This window comes from Haliotis rufescens, unplaced genomic scaffold (genome assembly GCF_023055435.1).
Source record: "Haliotis rufescens isolate VD_foot unplaced genomic scaffold, xgHalRufe1.0.p SCAF_11, whole genome shotgun sequence".
Lineage (NCBI taxonomy): Eukaryota > Metazoa > Mollusca > Gastropoda > Lepetellida > Haliotidae > Haliotis > Haliotis rufescens.
In genome coordinates, this window is record NW_025963791.1 from 2,192,210 (window position 1) to 2,210,108 (window position 17,899).

At 41.5% G+C, this 17,899-nt stretch overlaps 1 protein-coding gene across 9 annotated transcripts in view; it reads left to right on the forward strand.

Annotated features, from left to right (window-relative positions):
• The window catches only part of LOC124144551 (protein sidekick-2-like), a 63,993-nt gene that overhangs the window by 37,833 nt on the left and 8,261 nt on the right, over positions 1-17,899 (forward strand). The window contains exons 19-33 of one of the 9 annotated variants that reach the window (XR_007219909.1): positions 191-377; positions 806-1,093; positions 1,468-1,666; positions 2,164-2,267; positions 2,695-2,765; positions 7,904-8,129; positions 9,594-9,709; positions 10,295-10,475; positions 10,926-11,063; positions 11,546-11,704; positions 12,501-12,626; positions 13,027-13,200; positions 13,851-14,487; positions 14,617-14,946; positions 15,140-17,485. Coding sequence is in view for 2 of the 9 variants with exons in the window: in XM_046514008.2 (XP_046369964.2) it covers positions 191-377; positions 806-1,093; positions 1,468-1,666; positions 2,164-2,267; positions 2,695-2,765; positions 7,904-8,129; positions 9,594-9,709; positions 10,295-10,475; positions 10,926-11,063; positions 11,546-11,704; positions 12,501-12,626; positions 13,027-13,200; positions 13,851-13,859; positions 17,398-17,529 (2,110 nt within the window). In the remaining 7 variants the exon portion in view is untranslated. The other 8 variants (XR_007219912.1, XR_007219911.1, XR_007219908.1 and 5 more) reach the window with 8 other exon arrangements.

Sequence of the window (17,899 nt, forward strand, 5' to 3'; positions counted from 1 at the left end):
TTGTTGCTTGTGTGCTTGTGTTTTTTATATGCCAGCGTCTAAGGTTTCAAGAACATTCTCTTTATTCTAACTATCTTTAAATTCAGAATGGGAATGATTAAAGGGGTTGGAAGAGGAGTATATTTGATGAAATGCATTAAGTACGTTGAATGTTATGATGTTGTTGTTCATTATGTGCATTGTGTTCCAGATAAAGTACTCTGCCCCAACAGAAGGGATAGATGCCAAGTTTGAGGTGGTGGACCATAACGAAACCACACACTTTCTCCTCAGCAACCTACGCAAGTTTGTTTCCTATCAAATTCAGGTTTTGGCTTACACAAGGATGGGCGATGGTGTCCTCAGCAATGTGGAAACTGACAAGACTTTTGAAGATTGTGAGTAAATGTTGCAGCTATTCTAGCGATGAATGTGATACTTTTTTTATTGAAGCTAGAGATTAGACTCCTTTCTTGGGGACATGGGGTGGCCCAGTGGTATTTGGTACAGCAATATAAGGTGCAGAGTTGTATCCCTTTGTTGTGTCAGATTACACTGGTCATGGGTTTAAATCCCATTTTCACCCTGATGATAATTCACCAGTTGCCTGCCTTACACCAAATTGAAAAGGCCTATCATCTGCCTTGCTTTGGGTATTCCTCCAAAATTAAGCTGACATATTGTGTGATAGGACTGAAATATACTGACAATCATGACAGAAAATTAGAGAGAAAAGTGCCAGTCTTAAATCCCATATGTGTCATGTACTTTGCCAGTGTTGACAATGCTTTCTCCCATCTTGCTTACCGGTTTACTACTATTTCAGTTCCTGGTCCCCCTATCATAATCTACTTCCCTGATGTCACCTACTCCTCAGCTAAGATTGTGTGGAGCCCACCCTCCGAGCCTAACGGCATCATCACCCAGTACAAGATAGCCTACTCCATCCAGGAGTCCAGTAACCTGAGCACAATCGTGCTGCCATCAGGGGTTCTGGAGCATACAGTGTTTGGCCTCATCAGAGAAACGTACTATGTCTTCAGTGTTACAGCAAAGACAAGACTGGGATGGGGAGAGACAGCCAATGTCACAGTCTACACTATGAATGACAGGAGTATGAACTTTATAGTTCAAATGCATGTGGAATTTATTTCTTATTAGTATTTTTACTTTTCATTCTTTATACAGAGAGACCTTGTTAACTCAAACTTGATATATTATGTGACACAATGTTACTTGTTATTTTCTGAGAGAATAATTTGGTCCTGCAAGTAGTGGTCAGGTTTTGACATTCTGATTGTATCGAAGTATGGACTAGAAGGGTTTTCAGTATTATTCATGATTACCGGTACTTCGAGGTGATGAAGTTTCACTCTGTCTGATACTGGCTTTGAATGGAAGAAAGTGGAACATATAAAGTAAAGTTTTCTACTTATCATAATTTTGTCTCTTATTATGACTGATCAACATGCTCCCTCTTCCTACTAGGTCGTCCTGATAGCCCCTCCACGCCAACAATTGGTGGTTCTCAAGTGACAGCCCGTGAGGTGACAATCAGCTGGAGTCCTGGCAATGACAATTACGGCCCACTTCGCAACTATACCATCCAGTATCAGTCCTGCGGGGGTGACTGGACCACTGTTCCTGATGCCGTACACCCAGACACCACCTCCCATATTGTTTCAAGGTCAGTAGATGGTAGATGAATAAAATCCATTTTAATTCCATGCTTTCTTGCTTTTGATGGATTTTATGTTTCTTCTCATTGTCAATACTTTGAAGCTTATTCTTTGGTATACTGTCACTTCCTCCATTACCTGTGAATACATTTGGCGACTATGTGGTGTGTGTTCTTGTTATTGTCGACTGTAAACCTCTTTCCCCCATCCATCTTTTGGGCAAGTACATGTATATAAAGTAGATATACTGTAGTCTGTCTCTGTCAGAAAGTTAGTATTTACTATATCAAGACTAATGATATATTTTTTGTTTTCAGGTCCTTCTGCATAAGTATATTACCCAAATGCCCCATAGTTTCTTCATCCTCACTCTATTATCTTACTGCCAATTATGATATAACTGAATTACTGTTAAAAGAAGGCAGTAAGAAGGACATGTACCGTAATTTAAAATGTTTTTTTCATTATGGAACTGTTTTTATTTATCATTATATTTACAACACAGATTGCGCCCCAACACCTGCTACAAGTTCCGAGTGGCGGCCACAAATGATGTTGGTACCAGTGACTATAGCAATGCATCTGCTGGAGTCCATACTCTCTCTGCCAGTAAGTCAGTTGTTTTTTTCATCATTTTGAAGGTGTGTGGGTTGAATATATTGGTTTAAACATTCGCTGTCAATGCTGATGACCTGGCTTTGATACCTAATATGGATGACCAGCTGAAGTCCATTCCTGGTGTCCCTGGTGTGAAAGACCTTCTCACTCACTGACAAGGCAGTAAAGTCTTCATGACCCATTTGAACTTTGTAGACAAGACAAAGTTGTTTTTGTATATAAATGTTCCTGTGTCAGTAATGTTGTATTACAATTTTTTTTACCTCTGTCAAAATACTTTGAACTTAATGTGATGAAGATTTTTATCGAAAGAAAATGCAATTACCAGTTTGTGTATTCTGGAATATCCTGAAAAGAAAAGGAAAATCATACAATTTGAATGACAGTTTTGAAAAGAAATTCCATAACTGTCTTGCAGAGCCTGAGGGAGCACCAAGGAACTTGAAGGTGGCAGCAGTAACAACAACATCTATCAATGCAACTTGGGAGGTAATGGCTGTGATGAACTGCATGTGAATAACAGCAGTAGTTACAGAAGAGTTTGATAATAATCGTGTAAAAAGACTTTTGGTAGAACATTGACTATTATGAATAAATACAGGCAACAGAAGTGTAGGTTAATGTACCTATCCAGTTTCATGTTTTTGAGTTTTGGGGCAGAATGTGTATGTTCCACGGATATTTTGTTGGGCAGAATGTGTCTGCTATGGATATTATTGGGCAGAATGGTTCTCCTGTATGTTCCATGGATATTCTGGGGCAGAATGTGTCTGCCATGGATATTCTTGGGCAGAATGGTTCTCCAGTATATACCATGGATATTCTTGGGCAGAATGTGTCTGCCATGGATATTCATGGGCAGAATGGTTCTCCAGTATATACCATGGATATTCTGGGGCAGAATGTGTCTGCCATGGATATTCATGGGCAGAATGGTTCTCCTGTATGTTCCATGGATATTCTGGGGCAGAATGTGTCTGCCATGGATATTCTTGGGCAGAATGGTTCTCCAGTATATACCATGGATATTCTTGGGCAGAATGTGTATGCCATGGATATTCTTGGGCAGAATGGTTCTCCTGTATGTTCCATGGATATTCCTGGGGCAGAATGTGTCTGCCATGGATATTCTTGGGCAGAATGGTTCTCCAGTATATACCATGGATATTCTTGAGCAGAATGTGTCTGCCATGGATATTCTTGGGCAGAATGGTTCTCCAGTATATACCATGGATATTCTTGGGCAGAATGTGTATGCCATGGATATTCTTGGGCAGAATGGTTCTCCTGTATGTTCCATGGATATTCTTGGGCAGAATGTGTCTGCCATGGATATTCTTGGGCAGAATGTGTCTGCCATGGATATTCTTGGGCAGAATGGTTCTCCAGTATGTTCCATGGATATTCTGGAGCAGAATGTGTCTACCATGGATATTCTTGGGCTGAATGTGTCTGCCATGGATATTCTTGGGCAGAATGGTTCTCCAGTATGTTCCATGGATATTCTTGGGCTGAATGTATCTGCCATGGATATTCTTGAGTGAATGGTTCTCCTGTATGTTCCATGGATAATCTGGGGCAGAATGTGTCTGCCATGGATATTCTTGGGCAGAATGGTTCTCCAGTATGTTCCATGGATATTCTTGGGCTGAATGTGTCTGCCATGGATATTCTTGAGTGAATGGTTCTCCAGTATGTTCCATGGATATTCTGGGGCAGAATGGTTCTCCAGTATGTACCATGGATATTCTTGGGCAGAATGTGTCTGCCATGGATATTCTTGAGTGAATGGTTCTCCAGTATGTTCCATGGATATTCCGGGGCAGAATGGTTCTCCAGTATGTACCATGGATATTCTTGGGCAGAATGTGTCTGCCATGGATATTCTTAGGCAGAATGGTTCTCCAGTATGTTCCATGGCTATTCTGGGGCTGAATTTGTCTGCCATGGATATTCTTGGGCAGAATGTATCGGCCATGGATATTCTTGGGCAGAATGGTTCTCCAGTATGTTCCATGGATATTCTTGGGCAGAATGTGTCTGCCATGGATATTCTGGGATAGAATGTGTCTGCCATGGATATTCTTGGGCAAAATGGTTCTCCAGTATGTTCCATGGATATTCTGGGATAGAATGTGTCTGCCATGGATATTCTGGGGCAGAATGGTTCTCCAGTATGTTTCATGGATATTCTTGGGCAGAATGTGTCTGCCATGGATATTCTGGGTCAGAATGTGTCTCCCATGGATATTCTTGGGCAGAATGGATCTCCAGTATGTTCCATGGATATTCTTGGGCTGAATGGTTCTCCAGTATGTTCCATGGAGTCTGGGGCAGAATGGTTCTCCAGTATGTACCATGGATATTCTTGGGCAGAATGTGTCTGCCATGGATATTCTTGAGTGAATGGTTCTCCAGTATGTTCCATGGATATTCCGGGGCAGAATGGTTCTCCAGTATGTACCATGGATATTCTTGGGCAGAATGTGTCTGCCATGGATATTCTTAGGCAGAATGGTTCTCCAGTATGTTCCATGGATATTCTTGGGCTGAATGTGTCTGCCATGGATATTCATGGGCAGAATGGTTCTCCAGTATGTTCATTGGATATTCTTGGGCTGAATGTGTCTGCCATGGATATTCTTGAGTGAATGGTTCTCCTGTATGTTCCATGGATAATCTGGGGCAGAATGTGTCTGCCATGGATATTCTGGGGCAGAATGGTTCTCCTGTATGTTCCATGGATATTCTTGGGCTGAATGTGTCTGCCATGGATATTCTTGAGTGAATGGTTCTCCAGTATGTTCCATGGATATTCTTGGGCAGAATGGTTCTCCAGTATGTACCATGGATATTCTTGGGCTGAATTTGTCTGCCATGGATATTCTTGAGTGAATGGTTCTCCAGTATGTTCCATGGATATTCTGGGGCAGAATGGTTCTCCAGTATGTACCATGGATATTCTTGGACATAATGTATCTGCCATGGATATTCTTAGGCAGAATGGTTCTCCAGTATGTTCCATGGATATTCTGGGGCTGAATTTGTCTGCCATGGATATTCTTGGGCAGAATGTATCGGCCATGGATATTCTGGGGCAGAATGGTTCTCCAGTATGTTCCATGGATATTCTTGGGCAGAATGTGTCTGCCATGGATATTCTGGGATAGAATGTGTCTGCCATGGATATTCTTGGGCAGAATGGTTCTCCAGTATGTTCCATGGATATTCTGGGATAGAATGTGTCTGCCATGGATATTCTGGGGCAGAATGGTTCTCCAGTATGTTTCATGGATATTCTTGGGCAGAATGTGTCTGCCATGGATATTCTGGGTCAGAATGTGTCTCCCATGGATATTCTTGGGCAGAATGGATCTCCAGTATGTTCCATGGATATTCTTCGGCTGAATGTGTCTCCCATGGATATTCTTGGGCAGAATGGTTCTCCAGTATATACCATGGATATTCTTGGGCAAAATGTGTCTGCCATGGATATTCTGGGGCAGAATGGTTCTCCAGTATGTTCCATGGATATTCTGGGGCTGAATGTGTCTGCCATGGATATTCTTGGGCAGAATGGTTCTCCAGTATGTTCCATGGATATTCTGGGGAAGAATGGTTCTCCAGTATGTTCCATGGATATTCTGGGGCAGAATGTATCGGCCATAGATATTCTTGGGCAGAATGGTTCTCCAGTATGTTCCATGGATATTCTGGGGCAGAATGTGTCTGCCATGGATATTCTGGAATAGAATGTGTCTGCCATGGATATTCTTGGGCAGAATGTGTCTGCCATGGATATTCTGGGACAGAATGTGTCTCCCATGGATATTCTGGGATAGAATGTGTCTCCAGTATGCCCTGTACTTCTTGTAAAAGCTGATTGAAATGTGGATTAGATGGACACAGTGCATGTTGAGACAAACCATGTGTCATCATTCCCTGTGGATCATTGCTCATGCCATCTATCATCCACCGGATTGTCCAGCTCACCCTTGACCATTTACCCTCTAATCCATCACATTATAAAATATGGTCTCTAATGTAATAGAACAACCCTTGTTCATTACACCACATCAAACTCTACATATGTGCAGCATTCCATGTGGATATAGCACAGAATTTAGTGCTTGCCTCTCATGACTAATATATAGTTTCCTTGATTCAATAAAATATTGGCAGACTAAATCTAATAACCCAAGTGAAAAAGCCTTGAATATGACAGTTGAACGCCTTGTTAAGGCCTTGTATATTAGTGTTCTATATCTGTATGAACCTTTATTTAAGTTCATTAATGTTTCGTCAACTTGAAAAAGTAATATTATGTTTCTGTTACAGCAACACATTATCCTATAGATGTTAGCTTAATATGCCATAGATAATGTTTTCAAATTAACCTATTGTATTTCCAAGCCGCCAAAGGAAGTTACTTGGAACAGTTTGGAAATAGAGTACAGGCTCCGATACAAAACTCGTTCAGCTAGGATTTGGAGTTTCCGTTTTGTGAAGGGAAAGTTTATAATTATCGAGGACTTGGTTCGTGGATATACCTTTGAGCTTGCTGTCCAGGCCCTTAATTCAAATGGCAGTGGCCCATGGGGGAAGAGCGAGTTCATTATCCTTGAACTTGGTATGGCCAGATCTGCATGAGTATAGTGTGAACATGGCCGTCGTAGTTGACGCATGAGCTTGTTGTGAACATTCTTGTTGTTGGTATCTTTTGTGAAATGTATGAAGCCTTTTTTTTAATTTAAGTAACAGTTGTGCATTTGGTGACATTTTGCATGAACATACACATATATTTGTAAACTTGACACCTGAGGTCATGAGGATATGATGATGTAGTTTGAAATCAAAACAAAAATATAATATTTTTGGGTCCATTTTGGTAGGGCATAGATATGATAATATGCTTTTGAAGAAACCCCCAGAGCAACTGTATCCAAGTTTTGTAAAAAGTGCGACTTTGAAATCTATTTCATCAGTATAACACAGAGGGGGTAGATGCATGTTTACTATTGTGTATGCCAATGAAGGGAATGTTTAATGGGGGAGATGACGGGGCAAGACGTCCCACGTTTTGATCAAGATATTCAAAACCCATTTTGTCTGCAAAGTCAAGTTGTTTAATTTTTCTCAACCTAGCTGTTATTGGTTATCCTAATTACACAATCAGTGTCTCAGTTTCACACAGGGCACTTTCAACAACATCTAGACCCAAGTTGGAGACCAAGACTGGAAATGGGCACTGTTATTCTTAATGAGTATTTGCAACCCCAACACAGAACCAATTTCATGTCTTCTCCCATGGATTGTGTGTCAAGTTGTCCAGTTTACTCAAATTTATTCCAACGGTTTTTAAAAATGAATTATTCATTTTTTAGAAATACATTTGTCCACCCCTTGTTTGTTTTAGACGGATGGAATGACATTTTTAATTGATAAAGAAATATTAATAAGAAAGAAATTAACAAAAAAAGATGCAAGAAACCAAGATGTGGAATCACACAGGATTGCGCCATCTAGGACGGCCACCCTCCGTCTCTGCTGTTGTCTATCATGTATCTGGTCCTTGCTAGGTGTTGTCATGTGACGTGTGTACCCACACTGCTTTTTTTGTTGTCCAGCAACCTGAACGGAACACGTGGAACGGCCAGATTGTAGGCTATAATATCCAGTACCGCCAGCTCCAACTCCCAGACTATCAGGAGGAGTCGGTACCATTTGAACAAAATAGTATACTTCTCCAGAATCTCATTGTGTCGATGCACTATGAAGTGCGAATCCTGGCCTTCAACGGAATAGGTCAGGGCCCTCCTAGTACCCCCGCGACAATATACGTTGGAGAAGCGGGTAAGATCTGTGTAATGCTTCATTCATACTGTCCTGCCTGTAGTCACTGTAACAGGAAGTCGACACTGTAATGTTGTTTTGCAACACTATTATATACAAAATCACTTTGAATTTAATGAAAAAAAAAAAAATTGTACAGTTTAACTGCGATGGTATCTGTGACTTTAATGTTATGTTATGTTTTGTGGAAATAGAAAGTAATCGTTGAAGCTATGGCCGTTGCATGATCCGTTTTAAACACCTATGCTCTGCTAATTTTTCTTTTCTCTCTTGTTATGATGTGTCATTATTTCACATCACAATCACAACATATCACCAATCTTCTTTTCCAGACAGTGCATGCACATTTATTTGCATATGTCTGTATTGTGTGCACGTTCAAATCTTAGTTTCAGTGATGGATCATATTTCTTATCTCTGTTACCTTGAGTGACCCACTGGCCTACAACTTGCTATACAGAGTTATCCCTCTTAGCTGTCGGGATCTGCTAATCATGAGTTTGAGTCCAAGACTTGCTCTGATTATGATTCCTGGTCTGTAAGCACCGAAAAAAGGGAAACTTATATGACCTTCGGGATTTCCTCCCACATTATGATGACACAACATGATACAATTGAAATACTGTTAGAAATGGTGTTGAGCCCAACCTATCAGTATATGTCGAGGCCTGACCAAGAATAGGCTTTGGGCAGTACTTGATATCATGAAGTGTGAAATTAATGTTCTAAAAGATAAACTGTAAAGTTACTTTATAATGTGAATGTGTATTTCAAGAATACAAAGACACAAGTTTCATTTTAAATATGTGTATGTATTATGTGTTCATGTTTTTGTGTCTATATGTGACTTTCAAATGGAGGAATGGAGCTGATGGGTCGTCAGCTAGTTACTTGATAGGTATTCTAAAGCAAAATTACGTTGTGTGCCCTGAGGAGATGGGGTATTTGTAATGATAAGCTATTGAGACAGTAAACTGAATATAAATCTGAGTCAAAGAAGATGTGTTTTGGTCTGGTAAAGTCAGCTTTAAAAAGGTTGATATAGTAAGCCTAAAAACATGTGCTTTTATTGCTGGAAGAAAATATAAGGCCCAATGGGGATCCTGGGTGAGAACAGGTCCCCAGCAACCCTTGCTGGTGGATATGTCCAGTGGATTGGGTAGTCAGGCTTGGTGACTTGGTTGACTGTGGTTGCTGTCATATAGCTTGAATATTGCTGAGTGGACAGTTAAACAAGAAAAAATAAGCAAAAAATTAAGGCTACAGACTCCAAAGTTTCGCATGTCTTGTCAAGGAAATCTTGTTCCTTCCTCAATGTACTGGAGACTTCAGACATTTCGGCTCTGCCATCCTCTATGGCTGTGTATGCTGTATATAATCCTTGAAATACCCTTCCTCTATTACGTCATAGCCATGAATTCCTATTCAGGCCAACAATTACACTGTATGATGTATGTATTACAGCACCGACAGCACCCCCCTCAAATGAGCAGGTCGCTGCCCAGAGCCCCTCGGTGCTTGTCGTGTCTTGGAACCCTCCACCTCCCAACACACAAAATGGAGGTCTCTCTGGTTATAAGGTATCATGTATTGATAACATGATTATATACTGAAGGAAATGAATAAGGGAACACTTAGTTTTGAACACAGTAAACTGATATGCATCCTTGTCCACCAAATACGTGTTGGAAACACAAACACATCTCAACATTTGATTCTAACATGTTGAATTTGCATGCTCGCTATTTCAAATGTACTGACATTAAAGCTTATGTCCTTATATTTTTCATTGTTCACTTATTGTTTTCCTTCTGTATATATTAGTGCAGCTACAAAGTTAATGCCTTCTATTGTAATGTATTCTCCTTGGCAATGTTCCCACCAATGATACACAGTATCAGGTCAGCTAGGGATATTTCAGTACAGTTCCATGTTTGTTTTTGCAGAGCAGGTGCGTAACAGGCTCACTACAATAAATGGTTGTGATGAAAGGTTGTAAACTGGGAACACCATTAATAGGGATAAGACATTTTTCCTGCCCTCCGTCAAGTCAGCTCAATGTCCAGTTAACTCAAGCTCTAGTGATATCCAGATTATTGCTGTTATATATTGAGATACTTTTTAAACACGCATTATCCCAACTCACTTGGTAATTCTGTGTGCAGGTGTTGTACTGGCTGAATGGGACTCTGCCATCTGATGCGGAGCAGATCATTGTGGTGGAGAGCAGGGCGGAGCTGACCAGCCTGGAGACATTCTCCACCTACTACATGACAGTACAGGCCTACAACCTGGCCGGCGAGGGGCCCAAGACCTCCGTATTCAGGGGCAGGACACTGGAAGGAAGTATGTCACTAACATATGTCATATTCTGGGTTAGAATTGGTGGTCAGGCTTGGTGCCTTGGTTGATGCATGTCATCATATCTTAATTGTGTAGATTGATGCTCATGATGACAATCACTGAATTGTCTGGTCCAGACTCATTTTTTTACAGACCGCCGTAATATAGCTGGAATATTGCTGAGTGCGGCGTTAAACACCAATCAAACAACATATGTCATGATGTCATTAGATTCATCATCATAAGCCAATACTTATAATACTAAAATACAAGTATGATGTCATATAAGAATTGGTATTTCTATGGGTTTAATTGGAGATAAAAGGTTTTCATGTGAATGTGTCTCTGAACCTGTGATTGTACCCAGCAGACATTCAAAATCTGTAGGTAATTTTTAATGAAGTACAGATATTTTTTTAATGCAGTTTTTATTAACACTCCTTTTGTTTGCAGTTCCAGGTCCACCAGGTGCACTGATGTTTACCAACATCACCCTGACAAAGATGACGGTGAAGTGGTCCCCACCAGCTCGCCCCAACGGTGTCATTTTCAACTATGAACTGGTCTACTTCCTACAGAAAGTAGATGGAGGTAAGAACTGCTCTTCCTTCTACATGGTAGCCATTGACTTGAAGCATCTATTTGTCACCCTGAAGACTTGAGTTTGATTCCAACATGGTAACAATGTGTGACATTGGATCCTGGTTTCCTGACCATGATATTGCTTGAATATCTATAATAATGGTGTGAAACATTATTACCACCCAACTGTTGAATGTGCCTTGATTTGTTTGGTGTATCATGCATAGTGGTAGGCATTGGAAACAAATTACATGGTTCAGAAGTTGTTACCATTTTCTTGTACAAATATTAAGCAGAAGTGATTTATGCATTTTTTGGTGTAAAGTTGCTTTTAAATATGTCCAAAAATGAATGAATTAAAACTTAAAAGGGACATTTACAGCCAGAACTGCCAACATTTCATCCTATTTTAGTGTAACTGATACAACCTGTTTGTGACATTATGCCTAGATAACTTTGACCTCGACCTCTCTACCCTCTTACTCAAATAGAAACGAAGCTGGTGAAGCTGACCCTGGATGGCAGTCAGCACCACATCACCATAGACAGCCTAGAGGAGAACAGCAGCTACACCTTCCAAGTCAGTGCCAGGACCGCCAAGGGTACTGGCAGCAAGACCAACGGCACTGTCAGCACAGGGCCTCAGCCAGGTAAGCCACTCTTGAAGGGGGACAGTTTCTTTGGACAAACTAATCTATTGCAAGGTGTGGGGTAGTGTTGCCTTAACGAACATCACCTCCTTTTGATAAACTCATCTTTTGCAAGGTGTGGGGTAGTGTTGCCTTAACGAACATCACCTCCTTTTGATAAACTCATCTTTTGCAAGGTGTGGGGTAGTGTTGCCTTAACGAACATCACCTCCTTTTGATAAACTCATCTATTGCAAGGTGTGGGGTAGTGTTGCCTTAACGAACATCACCTCCTTTTGATAAACTCATCTATTGCAAGGTGTGGGGTAGTGTTGCCTTAAAGCACGTCAACGTCTTCAGACAATCTCATCCAGCGGAAGGTGTGGGGTAGTGTTGCCTTAAAGCACATCACCGTCTTCAGACAATCTCATCCAGTGGAAGGTGTGGGGTAGTCTTGTGCTGGACACATCACCTTCTTTGAACAAATTGCCAGTGAAATGAATCAACTGCTTAGCAAGATGTAACAAATGCTTTCGTAAATGAAGCAACTCCCACATCATGTTATAATTTTATGTGAATTGATGCCGCACCCCTATCGTCAATGCTACTTGCCTTGCCGTAAAACACAGACAATCCAATCCACAGCAACTTAAGAAGATGTACACTTGAGCCAAAGGAGCCTCAGAATGTATTGTGAATATGAATATACCATGTGCTGGAGTGTTTTACTGATGTGGGCACCAGAATGAGGACCAGTCTTGGCCTTGTCTGTGCATGATATTGTCCAAACTAAATGTGCATCCTTGCTGCCCTCCAGGTTCCCCGGGGTCCCCGAGTGCTCCCACTTTGGAGGAGAAGGAGAAATTGGTCATCCTGTCATGGGTCAATGGGGCTGAAGGCAACACGGCCATATATGGATACATGATTCAAGCCAAAGCAGAAAGTAGGTACCCAGTGGATGTACACTATGTTGCATTAGCTTTACATGTTTGAATTGACAGGTGCTGAAGCAGCTGATGTTGATGACCATGATGCATAGTGTACATTTGGTAGCTGAAGGCAAAATTTGGTTGAATTCTATGTATGTTCTATACAAATGCAGTTAATTTTGAAAATTAATGTGATAAATTATGAGACAGGTTTTCGGCACAACAGTAAACAGTGTAAGGAACACAAAAGGTAGTTAATCATAGCAATGATCCTGTTCCGTGAATGTACACTCATAGACCCAGACACACATGTGGTTTATGCTCTTGTAATATTGGACTTACATCTGACCCATGTTTATAGTGAATGCACAAACTGGTATGGAAACATTTATATCTTAATAATTTTGTTTGAAGGTAAGGAGAAGTACAGTACAATCATGCAGAAGAACTCCAGAGAATCTACGGCCAAAGTAAGCTTCCAGAGCCTCACCCCCAACACAGAGTACACATTCCGCATCATCGCCATCAACTCTGATGGAATCAGCCCCCCCAGTGAACCCTCTGCCCTGAGGCGCACCCCTGGCCCAGGTGAGTCCTCATAATTTTGTCTCTGATGTTTACTTCTATGGAGATTTCCAGAATACATTGCCTGTGGGAATGCCAAGGCTAAATAGTTCCCCTATATGTTTCTCCCTTTTGGAATTCAGGTGCAGAATAGGTTGATGTACTCTCTTCATGTCTCCCGTTGGGCTAGTGGGGATCGTTGCTCTTCACTGTTTTGTACCTCCCAGATTCAGTTCACTCTGGTATCTGACATCAGTTTAATACAACTTTAAAGTTACTATCAGTATTCATTCAAGGATTTTCAATTGTTAGTTGATTGACATTGATTCAAATTCCATACCTACTTTCAAAGTTAAATATGAAATTAAGCATCTGTGTAATAAAATTTACATGCTACAGATATTTTTATTGTATGTCTCTCAGCACTATTTGGTTTTACCAAAGTGGCAAACATCTTTGGAAGCATCACAAAATGCTGATACACTATAATGTAACTGAAATATTGTTTGAAGTGAACTGAATTTACTCCTTTGAACAGTTGTCTCCAAGTTCACAAATGGCAGATACCAGTCTGTTTCTCCCAGCCATCTCTGATTGTCTATTCTGGCCATCCTAACCTTCCCCTCACACTGACCCATTCACTAACTGATTTTGAGAATTTGTTTAATTTCCAGATCAGAGTTGTGAGTTTTCCAACACAGTATTAGTGACTCCTCTTTCTTTTTCTGTGAAATTCTGTTTGGCATTTATGTGTGTATATGCACATTAGGGATGAAAGAGGTAGATTTCTTCACGAGCAACTTGTGTGAAGGTAGGCTGGCTCCAGGAGCTTGCTCAGACACCTTCCCTACTTACCTGTCTTACCTATTAAAGTAGATCCTTGTGGAAATATGGAAATTCCAGGATAGACCCCCAGTATTTTATCCTTGGATCCCTGTGGCAGGTTCCCAGTACACTGGTCTCCCTGTGGCTGATCCAGGACAGGTTCCCAGTATACTGGTCTCCCTGTGGCTGATCCCAGTACACAGGTCTCCCTGTGGCTGATCCAGGACAGGTTCCCAGTACACTGGTCTCCCTGTGGCTGATCCCAGTACACTGGTCTCCCTGTGGCTGATCCAGGACAACTTCCCAGTACACTGGTCTCCCTGTGGCCAATCCCAGTACACTGGTCTCCCTGTGGCAGGTTCCCAGTACACTGGTCTCCCTGTGGCTGATCCCAGTACACTGGTCTCCCTGTGGCTGATCCCAGTACACTGGTCTCCCTGTGGCTGATCCCAGTACACAGGTCTCCCTGTGGCTGATCCAGGACAGGTTCCCAGTACACTCGTCTCCCTGTGGCTGATCCCAGTATACTGGTCTCCCTGTGGCTGATCCAGGACAACTTCCCAGTACACTGGTCTCCCTGTGGCCAATCCCAGTACACTGGTCTCCCTGTGGCAGGTTCCCAGTACACTGGTCTCCCTGTGGCTGATCCCAGTACACTGGTCTCCCTGTGGCTGATCCCAGTACACTGGTCTCCCTGTGGCTGATCCAGGACAAGTTCCCAGTACACTGGTCTCCCTGTGGCCAATCCCAGTACACTGGTCTCCCTGTGGCAGGTTCCCAGTACACTTGTCTCCCTGTGGCTGATCCCAGTACACTGGTCTCCCTGTGGCTGATCCCAGTACACTGGTCTCCCTGTGGCTGATCCAGGACAAGTTCCCAGTACACTGGTCTCCCTGTGGCCAATCCCAGTACACTGGTCTCCCTGTGGCTGATCCCAGTACACTGGTATCCCTGTGGCAGATCCAGGACAAGTTCCCAGTACACTGGTCTCCCTGTGGCCAATCCCAGTACACTGGTCTCCCTGTGGCAGATCCAGGACAAGTTCCCAGTACGTTGGTCTCCCTGTGGCAGATCCAGGACAAATTCCCAGTATACTGGTCTCCATGTGGCGGATCCAGGACAAGTTCCCAGTACACAGGTCTCCCTGTGGCTGATCCCAGTACACTGGTCTCCCTGTGGCTGATCCCAGTACACTGGTCTCCCTGTGGCTGATCCCAGTACACTGGTCTCCCTGTGGCTGATCCCAGTACACTGGTCTCCCTGTGGCTGATCCCAGTACACTGGTATCCCTGTGGCGGATCCAGGACAAATTCTCAGTACACTGGTCTCCCTGTGGCTGATCCCAGTACACTGGTCTACCTGTGGCTCATCCCAGTACACTGGTCTCCCTGTGGCTGATCCCAGTACACTGGTCTACCTGTGGCTCATCTTAGTAAACTGGTCTCCCTGTGGCTGATCCCAGTACACTGGTCTCCCTGTGGCTGATCCAGGACAGGTTCCCAGTACACTGGTCTCCCTGTGGCCATTCTGGGCCGACTAAGTCCCATGCTTGCTTTAGTGTGACTTAGTTGATTATTTCACCCCATTGATATTGGTCACCCCTCATGCCGTCAACCACTGGTTTGCTTTGTCAATTTCAAGGCCACATTTATAGCTGTAAAAAAACAATCACTAGCTTGTTATCAAAGTATGTCTGTAAAGTTTGAGATAACTTTCTGTGTATTATGTAATATTTAATGTCTCAGCTTGCACCAAAAAAATTTGATTTACTTTCATCCCTACTGCACGTGTGAGAGGACCTAGGTTTCTGCATGGCTTTGTCCTGATTGAGTTTGTTCGGTATCTGTCTGTTCTATCAATATCCTTGAGACAGTAAGATTAACATTTGTTTAATTTGTTAACAGCAAACAAATCTTTGACTTGGATTATATACTTTAATGCTTCCGATCTAAATTGTATGTTGAGGTAGACTGAGATATATTATACAGTAAAGTGTATTTTGAATGACCTTCCGCCATTATGCAGTCAAGTCATTTCAGAATGAATGAACGATTGAACGAACAATTGAACAAATAAACGAATGAACAAACGAACGGAATTTAAAACTTTAAAAGTTTGTAACTCAGTTAATGATAAATGTATGCCTAATGCCTTTTACATTTATTCATAATATTGGTTATTCAGTACAGTTGTGTATTGCTGTAACACTACTAATTCGCAGCATCGTCTCACACACCATAGATATCGACTTACTAATATGTGTAGGCTGTATCTGGTGCTGCTCGATTGTTGTACTTTATACACTTTGTAATGTCAAGTTTCTACTGTTTAAGAAATATTGATACAATGTATATACAAATTACATATCAAGGGAAGTTTTGTTGTTTTGCTTTGTTGTGACTATTGTTGCAAAATGATAAGTGTGCAAATTGTCATTCAAGCTTGAATATAAATAATAATTATCTGTCTGAATGAGAAGAAGTTAGGACTATATGTGATATGCATTCACTTAACATGCATTTAAGAAAGTGTGCAGCATAAGTTTTGTTAAATCAAAACTTAAAACTTAAATTTTGCTAGTTTTTCAATTTATTATTATGGGTATCATTATTATGCCTAGGTATCAAGAATGCATGGCTTGATGTTGGTAACTGATGTGATGTACTTGTAATATATCTGTTTTAAAGATTCTGAGAGTTCATGTGAGAGTAGTTTCCATTCATCCTTTTGTTACACCATTTTACTAAGTTCAGTAATGCACACTGGTACATGTAAGTTGCCAAATGGCTCCAATTTCCATTGATTAGTAAAATAATTAAGTGGCAAAACATGTTTCCTGACCTACTTAGACATGGAAGTGATTGGCTAGATCTAAATGCTGTGGCACAAAAACTACTTATTGTTAACATGTGTGAGTCTAGTGTAGTTTGCACTCATTCTTTTTTATATGCACAAGCAGCTCCTGCACACCATCTGCCATAGTTGTAGAAGTCTAACAAGGAATTGATCAAATTGATGAGATACTGCAGTGATCTTTGTCAGTCTTAACAACAATATTGAAGATGTAATATGTTTATCCACTTGCCCAAATAGATGCATTGAAATAATAGTTACAGATAATAGAAGATATCATTGTTATTGCAATCATGTAAAGTGCAGTTGAACGATCACCATGCATATGTCATGATTTGATTAATTATATGAACACCTGTGCAGATACTATGATAAACATACATGTTCCACAGTAATAATTGTGATAAGCAGTAAGCAATTTCAGTATGTGCTCCTTTCTGGTGTTTGTTTCACAGCAGTAGTTATCCATGCCATAAACTAGCCCCTGACATGGGCTGGGAATTGTCGTATACTTGATTGTGACATGCTGTTCTTCGTCCCCAGCTGTGGCAGCAGTAGGTAAACCCTTCCACTCCGAGTGGTGGTTCCTGGTCATCATTGCCCTGACTGGGGTCATCGTCATCCTCGTCATCATCTCTTTGCTTTGCCTCATTGGACGAAGGAAGAACTCCAAAGGTAAGAAAATAGCATTGGGATCCAGGACTCTATAGATCTTGACTTCATTCTCGTGTACCAGTATCGTGACCTGTATGGGTATAGGTTTTTGCGAACACCTAGTGTCACACTGATTTTCAGTGATCCATTCATAGAATGTTCATACCTATTTTGCTTTTTAAGCCCATTGGAATCTATGTTGGTGGCTAATTGAGACTGGTGACAGATATGGGTGTAAGGTGACAAATATGTGTGTCAGGTGACCACTGTGGGTGTAAGATGACAATTATGGGTGTAAGGTGACAAATATGGGTGTAAGGTGACAAATATGGGTGTAAGGTGACCACTGTGGGTGTAAGGTGACAAATATGGGTGTAAGGTGACAAATATG